At 39.9% G+C, this 19,990-nt stretch overlaps 2 protein-coding genes across 3 annotated transcripts in view; one reads left to right on the top strand and one right to left on the bottom strand.

Annotated features, from left to right (window-relative positions):
• Positions 1–1,621: 1,621 nt before the first annotated feature.
• On the bottom strand, positions 1,622–15,603 carry C2H5orf22 (chromosome 2 C5orf22 homolog). 2 transcript variants are annotated; one of them, XM_068670872.1, is made up of 9 exons: positions 15,468–15,603; positions 13,574–13,719; positions 12,352–12,501; positions 10,439–10,889; positions 8,357–8,419; positions 6,091–6,212; positions 4,313–4,379; positions 3,481–3,620; positions 1,622–2,094 (listed from the first exon to the last, which is right to left on the bottom strand). In XM_068670872.1, the coding sequence occupies exons 1-9, from the start codon at positions 15,558–15,560 to the stop codon at positions 1,965–1,967; spliced, it is 1,362 nt and encodes a 453-aa protein (XP_068526973.1). In that variant the 5' UTR covers positions 15,561–15,603; the 3' UTR covers positions 1,622–1,964. The 2 variants fall into 2 exon arrangements, with proteins under 2 accessions (XP_068526973.1, XP_068526974.1); XM_068670873.1 differs by lacking the exon at positions 15,468–15,603 and adding an exon at positions 14,115–14,352.
• DROSHA (drosha ribonuclease III) overlaps positions 15,550–19,990 on the top strand; it is a 71,035-nt gene continuing 66,594 nt past the window's right edge. Inside the window, exons 1-2 of the mRNA XM_068670871.1 lie at positions 15,550–15,718; positions 17,492–18,349. Of these exons, the coding sequence (XP_068526972.1) occupies positions 17,499–18,349 (851 nt within the window). The 5' untranslated portion in view covers positions 15,550–15,718; positions 17,492–17,498. The remainder of the gene's footprint in view (positions 15,719–17,491; positions 18,350–19,990) is intronic.

Below are 19,990 nucleotides of genomic sequence, written 5' to 3'. Positions count from 1 at the left end.
CTAAGTGTCACTTGTAACCTGGTTATGTTTACCATGCTGAACACCAGTTTTGTGGAGTTTATATTCTTCCCCCAGGTTATGACTACCAACAACCTGGGCTACAGCTTGTACCCATCTTAACTGTTTCAGAACTTCAGTCGACTCCCATAGGTCACACCCAATCCTGCAATACAGGACTGCTCAAAAGCTCGGAGACAGTCTACAACAAGCCTTAGCATTGTGGGGGGCTATCTGAGATGGCTGCCAGGTGCCCATCCAGCCCCTCCTCTGCAGGATGGAGGGGAGAAAATGAGGCAGAAAAAGCTCATTGGAGGCCAAAATAAATAAAAAAAAAAATACATGTGCCCTCCTTTCTTCCCCAGGCTGTCCCCAAGGCAAGGCACTGGAATCTTGGCTGCTGGGCCCAGCCATACCCTGTTGGAGCCAGCACAAGGCAGCCCCAGGCTGATAGTTGGCAGGGCCTAGCCCAGGCCAACCTGCTACTGCTTCTGTTGGGGGACCCTGAGGAAGAATCCTGTCAGGCACCCAGGCAGAACTGTGCTACAGCACCTCTCCGGGGCTCATAGTACGCTGTAGCAGGGATGTACCCCAGCACCTGCATTTCAGTGCTGTTTTAGTTCTTTACAACCTTACCCAAAGCCCAGCAAAGAGCATCTCTTACACACATACACACACAATCCTCTCTGCACAAGCAGTACATGAAATTACTCCACTTGATTTCTGTACACAATATATATGCTCTGTAATTCATGAAGTACTAGGAAGCTTGGATCCAAGATTAGAGCTGTCTTTGTGACAGAACTCATAAAGAATAAAAAAGGTGCTGTAGTCATGGAACTTATTGTTTTAAAACATTTCTTCTATTAAGTATTCATAATCTAGTCATTTGTGTCAACAGAAATAGTACAAAAAAATGTAAAAGTAGATGAAGTCACTGTAGAGCAAACTATTAGTGCTTTTAAATCATCTATTTCAGAAAAGTTACAAGCATAATTTATTCACAAAAAAAAGCACAATAATCTAGGGGGGTAGTTTCTTTCCCATTTCAGCTTCATTTCCAAAACAATCCTCTTCTTTTGTTATTGTTGTTGTTGTTCTTGAAGTATCAGTTTTCTCTAGAATTAGATTGCTTTGCATATTAAATAGTTCTAAAACTTACTTTCCAAGTGGGAAATGACATGAGTGAAAGCCCGGTACAGAAGGCTCTGTACTTCAGTGAACTTAAATTTTTGTTCCTGAAGAAAACATCAATTCAGTTCCTTGCAGGATTCAGTAAATAAAAGCATGCACACACACATATTATTTTTATGTATTTAAAGGATTAAAAAGTATCTTTAAAAATAAAAATTCAACGTCTGCATATCAGGAACATTATCTGAGTCACCAAAGAAATACTCTAAGGTAAAGAGACAATATTAATGCAGATTATAAATACAGATAATATTCTGTGGATGGGAAGAAGCCATAAACTGCTCTTGAAAATGTGAGGGGAGTGCTGAAGTACAGCAGTTAGGAAAGATCACTACGCAACATCAAGGTCTCATTGGCACTACTGAGGTAACTTTTAAAAGAACAGAATGCAACTCAGGAACACATCTGTTACTCACTGAACTCCAAAAAGTTTAAGTTTATAAAAGAAATCTGTTTATTTTTAGATTTTATTATTTTTTTTTTTTTTTTTACACACACTTCAAGAAATCAGATGGAAAAAATACATTCTGTGGACAAACAGTTTCTCTTGACCCAATTTTTAAAATAAGCAAGACAGTAAAAATAACAATCAAAAGAAACAGGTAACAGTTCTGATACAGCTGACTGAAAGCAGTGCAACTTAAACCTAGCTCTTGGTCAGCTTGGGTTCTAGTGCCATCTGCTGAAACAAGTGTGTTTTTTCCCCCTGCAACCACAGCAAATATGCAATTTAAATTAATCTACTGCATTGGAAAGCAATATATGAAGACATGTCACAAAGAAGAGTTGGTTGAGTAATCTAAGTGCACATCCAGAGTGCCATACACCAAACCTAGTAAATTGAGAACCTTCTCTTGAATGATGTCAACCTGCTCAGAAGGGCAATAGTCGTCCAAACTTGATCTGTAACAAAGATTTGAATAAAACAATGAGGGAGTATAGATATTAATTTGTATTCTTGTAATGCTTTGTATCCAGGGTGTTGAAGCTACTTTCAAAGCATGAAAAGTTCTGCCTCCCAGTATCTCTTCAAAGCATACTACTGTGCTTTTCCTCTCTGCTTTCAACAACTGCAATTTGCCTGAAGTTGAACAGAAAGCCCACAGATGATCAGAAACATGACTTCCAACTCTAACACAACATGTTGCCAATCAGAATTCAAGCAAATAATCCAATTAAAGTACTGGTGGAAAGGTAGACTGAAAATTTCAATTGCTGCTAGTTAAAATGGGTAGAAAAATTAAAAAAAAAAAATCTGTGTAATTCCTGGGATAACAATATTTACCACAAACAGATGCTGGTAAAAAAAAAAAACAAAAACAAAAACAAAAAAAAAAAAAAAAAAAAAACAGAGCTACACTTCTAGGATTTTAGATCTGTCAAGACCTACATAAATACTTCTCTATTTCCTCTGCAACAGTGCATAACAACCCTGTGGCTGGCGCAGAAAATACAGCTTTCTTTTGTTGTAGGTATTTGCCATGGTATTTGTTGTTGACACAAATTATTTCATGTCAGATCCTAGTGTTGCTGCCCGTACTTTTAGGGCACACACGGTATTCTTCAAGTAAGTAAGTTGCAATAATTTGTTAAGTTACACTGTGGTCTTCAAATTAAGTTCTCCCAGGATAGGGTAGTACATTGGCCCCAACTCCATTCTGCTCTCCCAAATAATTCCTTTACAGTCCTGGAAGAGTAATTTTAACCCTATGCAAAACATCATTAGAGCTTTCTAGAATATAAATACCCTTCAGATTATTAGATGAAAACCTGTCCCACCTAATCAAAATTTTTTCCATGAGAAATTTCACTGAAAACAGATCTTACCAATAGTGTAATGAATCCTAACACAAGAGTAGAGAAGGCATAATTTCAGCCCATGCAAGGTTGTTTAAGATAGCTTTACTCTAAATTGCTAAACAGAAGTAGCAAAGGTAATATGAACCTCAGTGACAGCCATCCACTGCAACACACGCAAGGCCTCATCATAGGCTTTATATAGCCTGCACTGAAACTCATTAAGTCATCATGTTTTCACTGCTGTTGAAATCTGTGCTGGCCACTCTGAAGCCTAGTAAAACTGGCCATCAGCACAGAACCTTCCCTTAAGCAGTATACTGTCACTGCCTTATGATTAATGCTTTCATATGTCAATTTTCACTACACTTAAGTTTTCCAATGGAAGATGGATTTTTTTTTTAAAAAAGATACATTCACCAATGTTATATTCATAGAATCATTCAGCTTTGTAAAGCTGCCTGAATGTTTTAAAGAATCTACACATCTTACCGAGCAATTGTCACAAGTGTGGGCTTAGGCATGTTTTTCAGTAGAACTTTAGTGGATTGTATGAGGCCTTCAATCTCCTCTTCTGTGCTAACATGGTGGGGAAGCTCCATATAATCACAGGTCAGACCAGCCTGATGGACCTACATGTAAATTATACATATTTTCATTTTGTAATTAACAGACAATTAACAGATTTTCACTTGTCCTACAAACAAAGTATTGACATGGCTTGTCTATATAAGAAATCCCTAAATTGCTATCCCTAGCCCAAGAGGTAACTTACACACCTTCAGACAATAAGTTTTTTATTCCTAGCTAGTACTCAAACAAACAAAAAAAAAAAAAACACAACCTGAGTTTACATGGATTGTTTCATTATCTCCAGTGCAATCAATGTGCCTCTCCTATGAATTCAGAGCATGCTGCAGTCCTTGAAGATGGCAAGCCCGATCTTTTACAAACAGGTACCTTAAGTTCTATAAAGTATATCGACAGACCCTGGTGAAGTGAAAGCTAATTTCAAAAGAAGCAGCTTGAGACATGAGTGTCCTAAATATCATATTAATGTTGCATAAATATATAGACAATATAAAATATAGACAAGCAGAATAAAAATTCATATAACATTTCAATAAAAATTCATATAAAAAATCAATAAAAATTCAAAAGCTTTTAAAAAAAGCTGCTCTAAGCAGTAACATTAAAAAAACTATTAAAATCCCAAGTACTGAATCAAGGAGTCAAGTCTAAAATTAAACATAACTTTTTCCCTCCCTGTTGAACATATGTTTTGGAAATTACCAACTTTCTGCTCCTTTATACAGTGACTTACCATTTCATAGTCTGGGCTCTCCATCCTGCTTTTCAAACTGTGAACTAGCTGAACAAGGGGCTTCATTCTGCAATAAAAAAAAAAAAAAAAAAAAACAGAACTTGTTATGTAAAAACTTAGAAACTGATACATTTAACCTAAGTTAAAAAAAAAAGAAAGAAAAAAGCAGAAGTTATGTTGCCCATGTCATCTTGTACCTAAGAAAAATGGAGAGTATCAGTATTATTTTGCTGTTTCCCTAGGTCTCAGGAAACCCTACTATTCATACCTAGTCTGCAAGGCCTCTTCCCCTTTCTTTCAGGGCAGACCTAGAGAGAAGCTGTTGTCACGCAAAAGTTTTATTAACTTGATATACTTGCATTGATTGTTACAGAAGTCTGGCAGTAACTGCTGTATTTAACAGCAAAAATGAATAATCTTCCTATTAAGGGAAAACTTGGTCTTTTGCTCGGTTTCTTTTCAGATTAAAACATTTATTTAGAATCACAGCAGATGCCACTGACATGTTTTGTGGACACTCACTCATGTATGCAGCCTTTCACTCATTTCCATTCTTCCACAGAAAGCAAGGACTTCTGTAGCACCAAAGCAGCCCTTCTGTATAACCCCAATATTTTGTTGCTTTTTATGAGAGTTCTGCCTCACATCGATCACAAAATTTCACCAAACTTGCTTCCCTGCAGAGAGGACAAAATTTGCATGAAGGTTCATGCAGAAATCAGCCTCTATAAGGCTGATCTTATAAAAAGTTCGCCATGTGGCACTGCAGACAGACTTAACTTTTGCGTTGTCTGACTTGCTCTTCTAAAAGCAAAGAAAATCTTGTAGCCTTGCATAGATCCCATCCAGATTCCCACACTTTCTGTTAGCAAAGTGCTGGGCTAATTGGTTCCTAAACAACTGCATTACAGAAATAAAGGAAAACTGAACTTAAGAAGACTGAACACTTAAGTTCTTAGGTGTAAATCTAAGACATGTCTTACACAGACTAAATTATAGTTATTATTCCTGGCCTTAAGAAAAAGTTTAGGAAAAACAGTATGTGAATATACAGGTCCACAAGTTAAGTATTCTTCCATTTAAAACTGAAATATACAGATAGCTATCACATATTTTTCAGGAAACTCATTTGAAATCACATCCTTTTGACTCTGCTGCCTTATAGTACATACTGTTTTTCCTCTTCAGAGTTATTCTAATAGAAGACTTCTTCCAGAGCTATGACCTTGTCTGTGGTTCTGACACTTTTCAAGACTATCCACCAGGGTAAATCTGGAGGTCTCCTGCAGCACTGCTTCTGCAATAGGTCAGGAACGAGAGCCTTGTCTACTGTGCTCCAGAAAGGCTCCCAAGAAAGGAGCAGTTGCAGGAAAGAAACCTTACTGGCACTGGTAAATTGCCTTTTTTTTGGGGCAATAGACAGCTGAATCTTAGATAAGGGAAAGGAAGGTGCTAATGTAATGAGATCCAAGAAGAATCAAAACCTACCCATACTAGTATGGGAAAGGTAAAGGTCTTTCAGAAGAGGAGATTATTCTAGTAGTATTAGCAGGAAAGAGCTTGATCTAAAGGAATCAAAAACAGGCTTACTTATCTGAAATTGTGTCATCTCAACTTACTTAAGCTTAATAAGCTGACCAGGAAGAGTTCCAATATGATGGGAATAAGGAAGAACACTTTACTGTTAACTGTGTCACCAGTTCATGAAGATTCTTCTCCAAAGGCTACGGGAATAAACCAATGGCAGGAGGGTTTTAAGCCATTTAGAGATCTCCTACCCAGGATATGAAGCCCACTTCTGTATGGTTTCTTCATCATCATTGTCACACAAATCTGCAAATGCTGCTTCCAGATCTTCTAGCTGATGAACACGGTTTTCAACACAATCCAGCAAGCCTTCCTTTAAATATACACATATGAAAACGTGTTAGGAAAAAGAGGCAAGAATGATTTTCCTAGCTAAATCATGGCTTAATTGATCTAGCGTATGTGGGGAAACAAACAACAAGTTTATTGCTACAGAACACCTTTACAAGATGATCAGAATGAATGCCTGCAGAAACTGGTACCTTCAGAAAAACACACCTCTTTGCTCTGTCTTTCCTATAGCATATAAAAAGCTGCATCTACATTCTGGTAGAATTTACACAGAACAAAGATAAGAGCAAAGAAATGGTATTGTCAGATTTGTTTGTATAGCATTGAAATGTTGCAGTATTTGATTGATTTAATATTAATACACAGGAACTCTGAGTGCAAGCTTTACATCGTTGTAATGAAAGATTTTAATTTTATAAGAATTATGAGCATTACTCAATTAAACGGAAATTTTTTTCAGGAAAAAAAAAACACAAAATGTGCTATTGGAAGGTTTTGCAGCTCTGCATGCATGCCTGAAAGAATTTGGAATTAATTTAAAATGCTTGCTATGGCTGTGATCCTGCAAAAGTTTATGCACTTTCTTAAAATGTTCATAATACATGAAGAGGAAATCTTCTTGGAATAAGCAAGACTACAAATGCACACAAGTTGTGCATATAAATATTTGCAGAGGGAGGCCCTATATAGCATATCAAATGAAAAGCAACGTTTAGCACATTTATTGTAAAAGAGACTCAGTGCAGCACTGCGTGAAGGAAAATTACAAAGCACATTGGTATAAATGGCTATAAATTAAGAACAGTTGTTCCTCTTAGGATGCTGCTGACTACCATATAACAGATGCTGCTTCTTTTCGCTAGTGTTGTCAGCTTCAGGCTAAATTAAGAATAGCTGAGGGTATCAGCTATTCATGAAATACACCTTCAGGTTTCTGAGGGATGAATAAGACATCTTTCTGTGCAGCACCAGTAACTAACCTTAAAGATATATCCAATCTCTATCTGTACTGGAAAAAAAAAAAAAAGGAAAACAAAAGCCCCATTAACTTACCTTGCACTATGATAGAAATACACATCTAGTTGTACTTTGGAATAACTAACAGATTTTCAGAGACAAGACATCTAGAATACTTTTGAGTCCTGGAAAAACTCTGATTTCTTTAGTTTTCTGAATTTGGACCCTTTAAGTTAGTTGTCTCACTACAAACCAATCCATAGATCAGTACCTATTACTGAGTACCTATTACTCTGTACCTATTACTCACTTTCTGCTAACTACTTCAATTGCCTCCAATAAATTTGTCGTCTTAAATAAATGCGTCATGCCCTGAAATCACATTGTGAACTTAATCACAATCCTTTTCCCCTACCACATTTCCATACCTTTTAAGTAGGTACCTGTTTTCACCACAGTCTTGCAGATTGACTAAGAAATATGAAAACCAATTTGACACATCTCCATTTCTTTATTTTAACAAATTAAGATTTATTAATCTCGGATTATTATATGTATTCACTCTCTCTGTAAAATTTCTCTTTTATAATCATCTGTAAAAGCCTTCAGATGATTATAAAAGCAAAGCTAAGCTCTTGTTTAGAAATTATGTGGTATAATGACCACTAATATGACTCTTTACATGGTTTAGGCTCAGGGCTAAATAAACATTTGGCAGCTGCAGCAGGTGTATGTTTCCACGATTCAGAAACACCCAACACATACAAAGAGAAGTACACTGCAGTGGCACAATACCAGCCCTTCCACATCTAAATAAATAAATAAAATATCAACTAGGCATTTAGCACTACTTTCACTATCAAGGAAGAACAACTAGGGCAAGGAGAAGGAGACCCTAAAGGGAGAAAAAAAAACATTGAACCTTGAGAGACTGCAGATGACTTACTGTATTTTCATTTCTATCTTGTCAATTACCATTTGTTTACAGAAATTAGTGTTTACTCTCATGCTAAATATTTACATGGTTACATATTTAACATAAAAAATTCCTAAGACACTTCTGATTAGTATTCAGCATGCTGCATAGCTTAATTGGAAACCACTTCATTAAGCACCTTTTATAGGTTCTTTCCTTCTCATAATTCATTTTTACTGCATAAATCAAAAGAATCATTCCCACATAATGTATCCCACAAGGAAATGCCTTACCTCTGTTGCATCCTTATGCGGCTTCTTGAAGTTGTACAACTCTTGTAAGATCTCATACTCTGTCTTCAAAAAAGAAAAAGGGGAGAAAATTAGTCTCTTCAAATGACAACCAGGAACTTCAAAGCCATCTGTCTTAAAACAAACAAACAAACAAAAAACAAAAAACACCCACACTTCAACGTAACTTTTCTATGCCAGTAACACAGACAAATCCCTGTAAATGCAGGTGAGGAAGATGCTGTGAGAGCACTACTTCACAGCCTCAGCCAAGCATTTTTGAAACAGCTAAACTTTAAACCTGACTTCAATAACACAGCTGTATAAATTACATACATGTATTTACAAGTTCTGTTAATTAACCAGTCTCTGAAGCTAAGCATCTATTTTGCTGATCTAATGTCCCAATAAGTTGATGAATAAGACTGATAAATAAGTAGGATTTTAAAGGAAAAACAGACAGCTAAAGGCTTTAGGCTGGTTGAACAAGTAGTTCACTAGTAACAGGGGCTTGTCAGCCCTACTCCTTGATAATATTCAAGTTTCTTTAAACAATAAACATATCTCATTATTTACTTAACAGCATTGAAAAGGTGAACACAGGAATTTTTCAGGAGAAAGAAATGGTAGACTAAGAGACCATAAATTTTACAAAAATATAAAGCATCTTTAGTGCACTGTTTTGGATTTTAGTGTTTTGGTGGTTTTTTTTTTTGGTGGAAGGAGAATACTCTTCTGATTGGTGAGACGTATTTGCTTTTTAGCTTTTCCTTGGATTTTTATATTCCAATAGTTAACTTGAGCAACATTTTCTGATAGAATTACTGTATTTTACAGAAAAGGGAACGTAGTTAAGAAATGTTAACCACATATGAAGTTCTTATCAAAAAAGGTAATACTGGGCGCTCTGTGCAACTCCACTTCCAAAAGTGGTTCCTAGAGCTGAGAACTTATCTCAGCACAAGAAAAAAAAATCCGTTCCCACCCCCAAATAAACAAAACGCATTAAGACTCCTCTATGGCTTTATGAAGAATGTATTGTAAGCCCTAAGAGGGTATTCTTACATGACAAGACCCCTGTGGTGCTTCCACTTTGTCTTACATTTCTGTGATTCAGAATGATTGGGATTGCTTATTTTTGGAAGGTACCGGGATTATAAATACTGGATGTCAGAAACTAACAGAGGTCAGGGACACTGCATTCACTTCTATACACTGAACAAGGAAGCAGTACTCTAGCTAAAACTCAAAGATGTCAGTGTTCTCCAGCACAGACTGAAGTTAAAGTAGTGTTAAGAAGAGTTTTAATCACTAGAAACAATCATAACATTGCAGTAAATTTTTAAGCCCAAATGCTGCACACAGTTTTCAGGGCAGATGAGTTAGTTCCTAAAAAGCCTGTTCACATAAAGAAAAGCTCCTAACTGCTTGACACAGCTGAAGGTCTACATATTTACAACATCACAAAAGTGAGGCAAGTTCTGTACCCACAAGCTATACATTGAATATGGTGCAGAGTCTTAAGCTCAGAGCCACAACACCAGAAACAACAGCTGCTTGCTCATCGTTACACTCAGCAGTCCAGACAAAGGAAATCAATCACAGCCTCTCATCAAGAGGAGTTACCACTCAGAATAATCAATGCCAACAGATCTTTTGGAAAGGCAGTCTCAGGGTACCATTGCGGCTTTCCAACAGCATACTACTGGAAGGGGTGAGAAATACAGTCTGCCACCACTCCCTGATTAATCAATCCTGCTTTGGGTACTTGGGACATGAACTTTGGAAATCCAAGCAGCTTTTATTGCCCACACAACAAGCAGGAGCATGCCACATAACTCTAAGCCAGAATGTTTTCTCTACACCTATTTCAAATGTAAGGACCTAGCTTTATTAGGTTGTTGTACTTCTTTGGAATATGCACTCCCTTAAACTGTCTCTCTTCAAGTAGTAGTGTGATTCATCAATCATGATTCTGCTGATCTGCTAATTTAAATTAGATGACAGTTTCTCCAAAGACACTAAGCACTAGGAGGACTAGTACTCTTCTACTAATGTAAGAGGACTCTCCATTGTCATGCTTACCTGTGTGTACATTTCTTTGAATGGATTCTTAACTGAAAAAAAATCTAAGTCAATGTCTAAAACAAATGCATCTCCTTTCTGAAGAACTTGGCAGATATTTTTAGCAACCTCCCTTACTGGGCATTCATCATTTCTGAGAGAGCTTGAAGATGAACATTCTGCCCTGTTCAGGGCACTTGCATTTTGCATTTCCTTGTTCTTCACACTTGAGGAGCTGTGTTCAAGGTCACCAGGAGTCACTGATGAAGAGGCAGCAACCGTGTTTGCTGTGTCATCTGTATTTAGCTTCAGTCTCTTAGCAGATATTACTTCACCATTTTCTTCCTGGTTGTTTGATGTTTCCGTAGGATTAATGAGAATGACATGTAAATTTAAAGGCTTCTGGTTTTCTAGCTGATCAGCAGGGACATAAAGACCATCACTTAAAAAGTAATCATCTGTACCTGTAACCCTACAATTGACAGCAACTCAAAGTTAATACAGAACTTTGCAAAGAACTTAGCAAAAAAACATGCATTTAAAATGAATAGATGTTTGATGGGTAACAAAGCCAATAGAACTGCATATACAAAGTTATTTATTTTAATTCCCATTTAAACACTTGGAGATTATATCTACCTCTTCAATGCTGAATCACTACATTAAAATTGTGGAATTTTTTTGATAGCTCTACAAGGCTTCTAATAGGTAGAGAAAGATATTCTATATTATGTGCTACTAGGATTAGTTTGACATTGAATTATATCTTACATCAAGAATTTAACAAGATACTGTCAATGTTACGGCATATAAGGCTGCAAAGCACTGTATGTTTTGCCTTAGATCGCCTTTTTTCTTTAGAAAAACTACTTTAGTTGCATTTGAGAACTTCTGTGAAACCCATGGATATAATTTACTTTATTATAAGTAAAATAATATGCATTAATAGTGTTTAACTTTTCTCTACCTCTGACATATGATTCCTTATTCTAGGTGTAAGGAGAGCAGGTAACAAGGATTAATAGCTACATATCCACTTAATTTAAAAACAACAACAAATAATCAAAATAAAAACTCCACCTAGATTGGAAGTGTATAGAATATTATTTTCAAGCCATATTTCAGCACATTAAGCCTTACGTAACAAATTCAGACTGAAAAAACCTTGAAAGAAGTGAACTTCTGTTCACTTGTATTAAGACCTTGCCAATTACAGGGTACCACCATCCATCAACCACAGACAGATAATTTTATGAACAGCAGAAGTTTAGATCCCCATTGTTGGCCTCCTGAGGGATGTAGACAGCCTAGAGGAACAACCTACAAACATCTCATTAATTTCAAGAGAAATGAAAGGTCCCACATCTGAGACAGAAAAACCCCATGTGGCAGTAGCAGGTTGGCACAGACCAGCAAGATGCTACAGAGGAGGACTGGGCAGTCACAGTAGGAAGCAAATTACGCATGACCAAGCCGTACACTCCTACAGTGAAGACTACTCATTAATTTATCTGTACAGAGAAATTTTGTCTAGTACTAGCCAAAATGCCAAGAGAAGAGACTTCTTTCTCTTTGTGTTCAGCACTGGTGAGGTCACATTGCACATACTCTGCCAAGGTTTGGGCCCACAGGACATGAAAGATGTCAACAAACAGAAGAGGATCTAACAGAGGACTGCTACGGAAATTAGTTAGGTTGACGCATGTGATGGACAAGGGGAATAGCTTGAATTAGAAAAGAGACTACAAGGCACATCTTAAACTGTACCCATTAAAACATATAGTCACATTAGGTCCTAAAGAACTCACAAATACAGATTGTATTTTTCATTGCGAAAAACAGATGTATCACTATCTTTATCCAAGAAATATAAAAAAGGTCAATTAAAACTACGTGTCTTTTATATTACCAACATATGATAGCAGACAACCTACCTGATTGTAGTTGTTGATATGTCTTTCCCAACTAAAAAATTGTGTTTTCCCTCTGAGATCTGCTGAGCCCATGGTGGGTGAAGCCACAGAACTTGAGAAATATGGCCAGCATAAACAGCAGGCATAATCCAGTTCTCAATACTTAATTCACTGTAATGAAGAAGGAAAGACCAGGGATAATACTTACTTTTCTTGCAAGGAAAACATGGTCAAGAACAGCGCAAATACATTCCACATCTTGAAAGCCCCCATGCAAATCATCAGAAATTAAAACAAGAAAAGAAAAACAACAAATATTGATTTATAAGAAGAATCAAAAATGTCTGTAGTAAAACTAAAAAAATTACTAGGAAGTATAGTCAGCTTCACTTTTAGCATGGTACTTTGATTATAAAGTATGTGGACTTGTCCTTCTCTCTATTAATACATCTGACAGAGAGAAAGTGCATCATCAATGCTATTCTGAACAGAGCTCAAGGGAGTGTTTTATTGTAAATTGTTCTAAGTAGACTTCAAATATAACCTCAGTAGTGAAAGTGAGTCATCCAAAACCTACAAAATGTTTGGGTGTATGATGCAGCCCACAAGGCTTCTTATTCATACAACAACAACAACAAATACAGACTATAGGCAGAGTGATACAATTGCTAATATACTATTTATGCCATTCTTGTCACTGTTGTGTATCACCATAATACTGGAACAATCAATATTTATTTTAAAACAGGAAGAAAAAGACAAGAACACAGATCATTGTGTGTTTTTTTGCCTACGCAAGAAATTGAGGAAAAACACTGGTCTTAATTAACTTTTTCAACTTCACATTTGTATCTTGTCAGTGCAGATGTTATTTCACTCTCAGTCAATTTTTCAGTACGAAGAGAGAAAAGCTGTTCTAATACCACAGCTCTCCAGGTGAACAGCATCCACTCAGAATGCTGTCCTGTTAGCCAGGGGAGCCATCTGGTTTAATAACGTGATATGTTACTAAACAACTAAACACACCTCCTGGACACGTAACATAAATGTTTGACCACATTCATAAAACAAACATAACTTCTTCCATGCAAAATCATTTAGTTCTGAATAAAAGTGAAAAGACAAAAGAATACAGCTCAAGGATTATTTATACATTTTTTGTTCATACTTCACACACAGGTCTGCAAACCAAATGCAGCAAGAAGTGGAGTTAAAGTGTTCTGATGCAGTATGTAGGACTTACCTAAAAAGCACTTCTTTGTCAAATACAGTGTCTGCAGGCATATTCACAGGGATAAGGAGGTCTGGATGGGAGTCAAGATGAACAAAGCTAATGTTACTGGCAGGAAGATGCTTTGAACCAATGGCACGATAGATGAAAGGCAGCACCTAAAAGAACATGAACAAAAATAATTCTACTGCAATCCCTGAAATGATAAATACAACAGCTTTATCAGCAAAAACATTTGTCTCACTCTTACTCTCTTAGAATTTGGGTTACATATTGGAAGGAGGAGAAAACAGAAAACAATACAAAGGGGAAACAATTCCAGCAACAAGGCTGCTCGTGAGCTGCAAATACTGAGCCTGAGAGCTCTATAGATGAGAAGCTGCTAGAAAAATCACAGCTCTATCTTATTCATAGAAATTATTCTTTGCAGTGGCTCGTCTCACTAATCATACAACTGAATGACCAGGCTTTTCTTTTATTCCATTTCTAACTTATCTTCCCCTTTCTGCAGAACATGGCACCTGCGCTGCCTTTTCCATACCATAGAACTTACTCATTATGCATGGGTGCTGCAGAGATAAAAACTCTTCATTACTCAGATTTTAGAAGTTAATTGATACAGAGTGAAAACTAATGCCACCATTGTTTACACTTTAGCTGATGTTTAGGTCCACATGCTTATAAAGAATTTAATTCCTAACATCTATATAACTTAATAACTGCAATATACTACCTTTCCCAGGTACCTAGCCTCACCCCCTACCAAAGGTCTTCACTCAAAGGTACATGCTAATAAAGAAATAGGAACCACCTCAGCTCCTCAATTTATAGCATAACAAGTAACTGCTGTGCAACAAGGTCAGGTGGTGAATGGAAAACACTGATTGCTGGTTCCCAGTGCTTCTCACTGGACTGCAAGACGTAAAGCTTTTCCCAGTTACAGTTACATTGCCCCAGCTACCAGAACAAATCCAGCCAGAGCTGCGAATCCCAGCCCTACTACACAGGGAAGGTGAAGACTATAAAGGGACTGGGCAACAAAATCACTCTATGCTAAAGCAGAAGCAGAACTACCTTTTAGGAATACAACCGATTAAGATCACAAATCCTGAACAGTGCATGGATATAACTGGACAATTTGGCCAACGCCAGAAATTTGGACTCTATTTCACCTGTCTAGATATAAATTATTCAGTTTACCCGTTCCTTATGCAGTAAATAAAACAAGGTCAAAAATAACAAGGGTACCCTTGTTGTTCCACGACTGTAACATCTTTGGGAAAAGGCAATAATCTGGCCTACCTTTACAACCTACAACTTTTGCGATTTAAATCCAAGTTTCATCTCATTGTTTGCATAAACTGTGAGATTAGGAAGGGATGGGGGAAGGGAGAAGAGCCTAAAACCTCTAACTTTCTCCTGCTTTGGGCTGAGAACAAAACTGCCTTCGCACCAGCTGCGACTATTAATCATAGCGCAATGCATCTAGCGACCCCTTCCCACCGATCAGCACCAGAAATGGGCTGGATAAAGCTTTGGGTGCTTTGTGATGAAAGGTCCCGTATGCTTTACACGGCAGATCATGCACATATATGCATGTAGTGAGAACACAGAGCATGTATTTAGCGTGAATAGCCCTCGCTAAGCTAACTCAAAACAGAAGCGTAATGAAAGTTATGCTTATACCACTATAAGCAAAAGCTGCAAGCTGTTTACAGAGGTGCCCAAATGGCTGCATGGGGAGGGAAACTGAAGCCACCTGGGTGCTAAACTTCATTTAGGGGCAGCGAGGTGACGCTGCTATTAAGAGGGCGCCTGGGGCTGGCTGCGCTGTCCCGCTGGGGCTCCCCTTCCCCGGGCTCCCCCACCTCCGGAGGGGCTCCCCCACACCCCCAGCCCCACTCACGTCCTGGTGCTCCTCCACCACCCGCACCGGCAGGGCCGTGTACGCCCGCAGCCGCCGCCCGGCGGGGCCAGCAGCCGCCCCGGCCCCGCTCATGGCGGCTCAGCGAGCCCGGCCCCTTAGGGCGGTGCTCCATGGCTCCGTCCCTCCCGCCTGCCTCCTTCCCTTCCCTTCCCTGCCCGCCCATTGCTTTCCTCTTCCGGAGCCGGGGCGCTGCGGGCCGGGCCGGGCTGTGCTCGGCGGAGGGGCGGCAGGTGGGCTGGGGGCTCGGCTCGCTGCCGGGGGGCGAGGGGGTCCCGGGGCGAGCTCCGGGAGGGGAGCGGGGAAGGAGCGCGGCCGGGCTGGGGGCTTCGTTCACGGAGCCCGGGGAGGGGGTGGATGTGGCGTGGGTGCAAGGGGAAGGGGTTTTACCGAAGGGACGGCTGGCACCAGCGGGATGGGTTTGTTCTCCCCAGTGGCTTGTCCTCGGCGCCTTCCAGTTTGCTTCAATGAAAACAGCGCGACCAGAAGCTGCAGCGGAGGGAGCTTTAAAATAACACGGGGGCTTAAAAGCAGTTCACACGGTTTTCTCTAGTCTTTTCGCCTAGGGTTTTATCACTCTGAAGCCGCCAAGCTGCGGCAGTGGGACCAGTGTGGCTCTCTGATGGTGAGGGCTTGTAGCCATGTCTGAGAGCAAGACCTTTTGTCTGAGTGCCCTGGTGTTTTAAAACGAAATATGCCGCAAGCTAAGGCACACTGCAGCAGCGGCTTCTGCTTTATTTTAAGGTCACAAAAGTTTAGTTCAGCCTGTTTAAATAAAAGATGTATGTAAATGCCAGCAAAGCATATAAAATAGTATACTGGCACAGGGCTGGGCTATGCAAGATCATGACCTGAGAACTTAAGCAAAGCTACTTCAGTTCCTAATGGACTAGAATTAACAGTGGCAAAAGGAAAAAATGTGTTATTGCCAGGCAAAATAATGAAAATATAGACTTCTTTATCATGTTTCTTCTTGAGAGCCTTTAGAAGGTTGCCTCCTGTAAACGCAGGACTCTGTCTTACTCTGGCCTTTGTGCAGGGTGCTCTGAAGGGGAGCGGAATGAACACCACATTAGTGGTGTGTACCAAGAGATGCTTTTTGTCCTCTTGGTTCCTCCTCCCTGAGGTGTGTCCTCCTCCCCTTATTTCTTTTCTCTTCTCACACTTGTACATCAGAAGCTGCGTGTTGTACAATGCATTAAGTACATGTAGAGTTCTGAACAAGACTTCAGCCTACTTGAAGCATTGGCAATTGCTGGTAAAGTAACAGGGTCACACAGAAAGCTGAGGAGTTTTGGAAACCATTTATTTCAAAGAATTTGGACTACCAGCATGGCCTACCTCATGAGTCTTCTGTGACCTGTAACATTCTCATCCCACAAACATTTATCTGGCTACCTTAAAATATGGTGAAACTTCTGTTGAATTTGGTTCTGTACTAAACATGGGACACACATTTTCAGTGTAAGTTGCTACATAACTCATTTAAAAAATACATGGTTTGTTGGACCAGGTAGCTTGTGGCTAGGTATCAGAACAGGCATTCTGCCTGGTTTAGAACAATGTGCTGTGCTAGAAAGCGAGTCCATGCTGGGGGATCTGGGTTGCTAGAGTGACTGGTTTCTTTGATACAGTGCACCTGAAGGCTTTGTATCAAAGTATCCAGTGCATGTTAGTAGAGATGTTTGCACCTATGGCCAGTCATATCAATCAAGCATTAGAAAAAACATTACCCTAAGCCAGAGCATGGTCCAGTTTGGGTTCTGGATTACTACTACCAGACTAATGTCATGGATTAAAGGTTTAGAGGAATCAAGGGCCACGATGACCTGTACTAGCACTTTGAGGAATGCACAGGTCCCACTGAAAGGTGGTGGTCATCATCCACTTCTGTTAGAGGAAATTGCAGAAAACAGTTTCAGTGTTTCAGGACCAGTTCTTGCAAATGTGCTAAGGGCCTCCCATAAAACTCGTGTGACAGTGGACTTTTATTTTCCTTGTTAAAGGTGAGCCATGTCTTTCCATTCGGGACGAGGATGTCCCCGTGGTCAGGGGGGACCAGGAGCAAGAACTTCCACACAGACCTACCGCCCTCAGAACCTGCGGCAGATCCACCCGCAGCAGCCCTCTGTACAATACCAGTATGACCAGCAGACTGCACCTCCAACCTCCTATTCAAACCCTCCGGCCACTGGTTACATGCCACCCAGGCCAGACTTTGTGCCGTATCCTCCTCCAGTGCCCCCTTCCACGCAAAATCCCATCAGCCAGTGTCCCATGAGGCCACCGTTTCCGAGCCATCAGATGAGGCAGAGCTTCCCGGTGCCTCCATGCTTCCCTCCTGCTCCTCCACCAGTGCCAACCCCTAGCAGTGCCCCCGTGCCAGCAACTCCTACTGGGCAAAGCACGTTTCCATACATGATGCCCCCTCCGGCAGTACCGCATCCTCCCCCACCGCCTGTCATACCGCAGCAGGTCAGCTACCAGCCTGTGTATTCCACAGGGTATTCGCAGCAGTCATTCCCACCACCCAACTTCAACAGCTACCAGCACAACTCTGGCTCTTTTCAGAGCAGCACAACCAACAGCAGTGGTGGCAGCACCCATTTTCGGCACACGGGCCAATATCAGGGAGAGAAGTCGCAAAGCGATCGACGGTCTCCGGAGAGGAACAAGCACTACGATGAGCACCGGCATCGTGAGCACAGTCACATCCATGGGGACAGGCATCGGTCCAATAACCACGGGGATCGTCGGGATCGAGGCCGGAGCCCTGACAGGAGGAGGCAGGAAAGCAGTCGGCACCGGACAGATTATGACAGAGGAAGGATATCACCTCATCATAGAAGTTACGAGCGTAGCAGGTAACTTGGAATAGCTTCTGCCTGCAAAGGGAGAGGTTGCTGCTCTATAGTATTTGATTGAATTCATGTATTTCCTCGTGCTTGTTTTTCCTCCTGATGTGGGAGGTAGCCAGTGCTCATCTCTGGTGGAAAGAGCTGCTGTTCTGCCATCTTTCAGATGCACTGCTCCAGCCTCAGCTTTGCAGGCTCGTAGACTTGTTCCCCTTGTCTGTGGCAATGGCTGCGAGCACAGGAGCTTGTTTGAAAACTGAGTGGTGCTCTAGTCTACCATAGGATTTTATACATATCTGGCAGGAGCGTAGAGTTGGCACAATTTTGTGTGGAAGACCTTGTTCAGAGTTGAGCCTTAAAAACAGTAAGTCCCAGTACTTAAAAAAAATAAGAAGAAGAAAATAGAGATTTAGGTGTGAGACTTATGGTCCCAGATGTTACCTGAATTTGCCCTTTGAGAAAGCCCTGTATTTGTAGGCAGCAAGCAAACAGGCTGGGGGTCTATAGCCTGATAGATGCACACATGTAATCCCCGGAAAGCAACAGTAAGTTATTTTTTTACTAAAAAACTTTCTCACACCGTTTTTCATCCTGCTCCATCCTCATCCTTGTGGGAGACCAGTGTAGGCATGTTCAGTTCAGTTCAGGATGAAGACCTTAGCAAACCAGTCAGTGATGTCCAGGGAGGACTGAGGTGAAAACTCATGCACCAGTCCAAAGGAACAAAGAAGTTTTGTTCCTTTACATTACATTACTATGTTACTACATATAAGATACTACATTAGTATCTTATGATTCAGGTAGATGACTGTGGACTGCTAATTTTGGGATGTATCATGAAGTTTCTGTCCCCCTGCTTCATAGATAAAAGCAGCTTGTGAGCTATGAATTGGCCTAATACAGTTTGCTGCGTGGTGTTTTAGAGCACACCATCAGTTGTTTAGTCTTAAATTTGCTCTCTTGCTCGCTCTTTTTGTCTAATGATCTACATGTAGGTCAGAGTTTTCAGAGATACTTTAAAGTTGAGTTTATCAGAGTAGCTGGATCACATGCTTCTAATTCTAAAGATCTGATTTTTTCCATGTGTCCCATGTGAAACATGAATTTACGTTTAGTGCCTGTGGAAATGAAACTACTTTGATTTAAAAAAACAGAGATATAATTTCAGAATAGCTGTATTCAAAGGCAAACAAACAAAACACATTTAGCAAGTTTAGTTTGGTTTGGTTCTGCTCACTTTGGCTTCCAGAATAAGATTTTCCTAAAACTGAATGTGGCTGGCTTTAAGTCACGAGCCTTTACTGTATGATGAGTCTCTGTGTTTTGTAGGTGACTCAGTTATTTGCCACATAATTTCACAATTTGTTTGTTCTCAAAAGTTCAGGTTTAAGTTTTGAAAGTATTTCCAGCAGCTTCCTTCTCAAAGATTTCTGTGTTACTAGCTGAGGTCAACAGTTTCAAGGTCTAGTTCACAGTGTATCTCAACATCTTCTCACAGTGCCTTGGTGTAGTTTTTTGCACAGCATCCTCATCTCTCAAGCAAATCAGAGGGCAACAGAGCATGCTCTCTGAAGGCTGAAATCCATGCTTGAACAAGGCACAGGTGAAGGATGAATGTGTGTGGGGAAGGCCAGTAGATAATTCATATGA

This window comes from Anas acuta, chromosome 2, assembly GCF_963932015.1.
Source record: "Anas acuta chromosome 2, bAnaAcu1.1, whole genome shotgun sequence".
Lineage (NCBI taxonomy): Eukaryota > Metazoa > Chordata > Aves > Anseriformes > Anatidae > Anas > Anas acuta.
Note: the sequence above shows the minus strand (reverse complement) of the source record. Positions and strands in the feature narration are given on the sequence as shown.

Excerpts from the sequence above, each read along its gene's own strand:
- C2H5orf22 (XM_068670872.1), bottom strand. The coding sequence starts at position 15,560 with ATGAGCGGGGCCGGGGCGGCTGCTGGCCCCGCCGGGCGGCGGCTGCGG. Across the intron at positions 8,420-10,438 it reads TCAAAGAAATGTACACACAG|ACAGAGTATGAGATCTTACA; the intron begins GTAAGCATGACA and ends TCTTTTTTGAAG. Across the intron at positions 3,621-4,312 it reads AGAGCCCAGACTATGAAATG|GTCCATCAGGCTGGTCTGAC; the intron begins GTAAGTCACTGT and ends ATTTACATGTAG.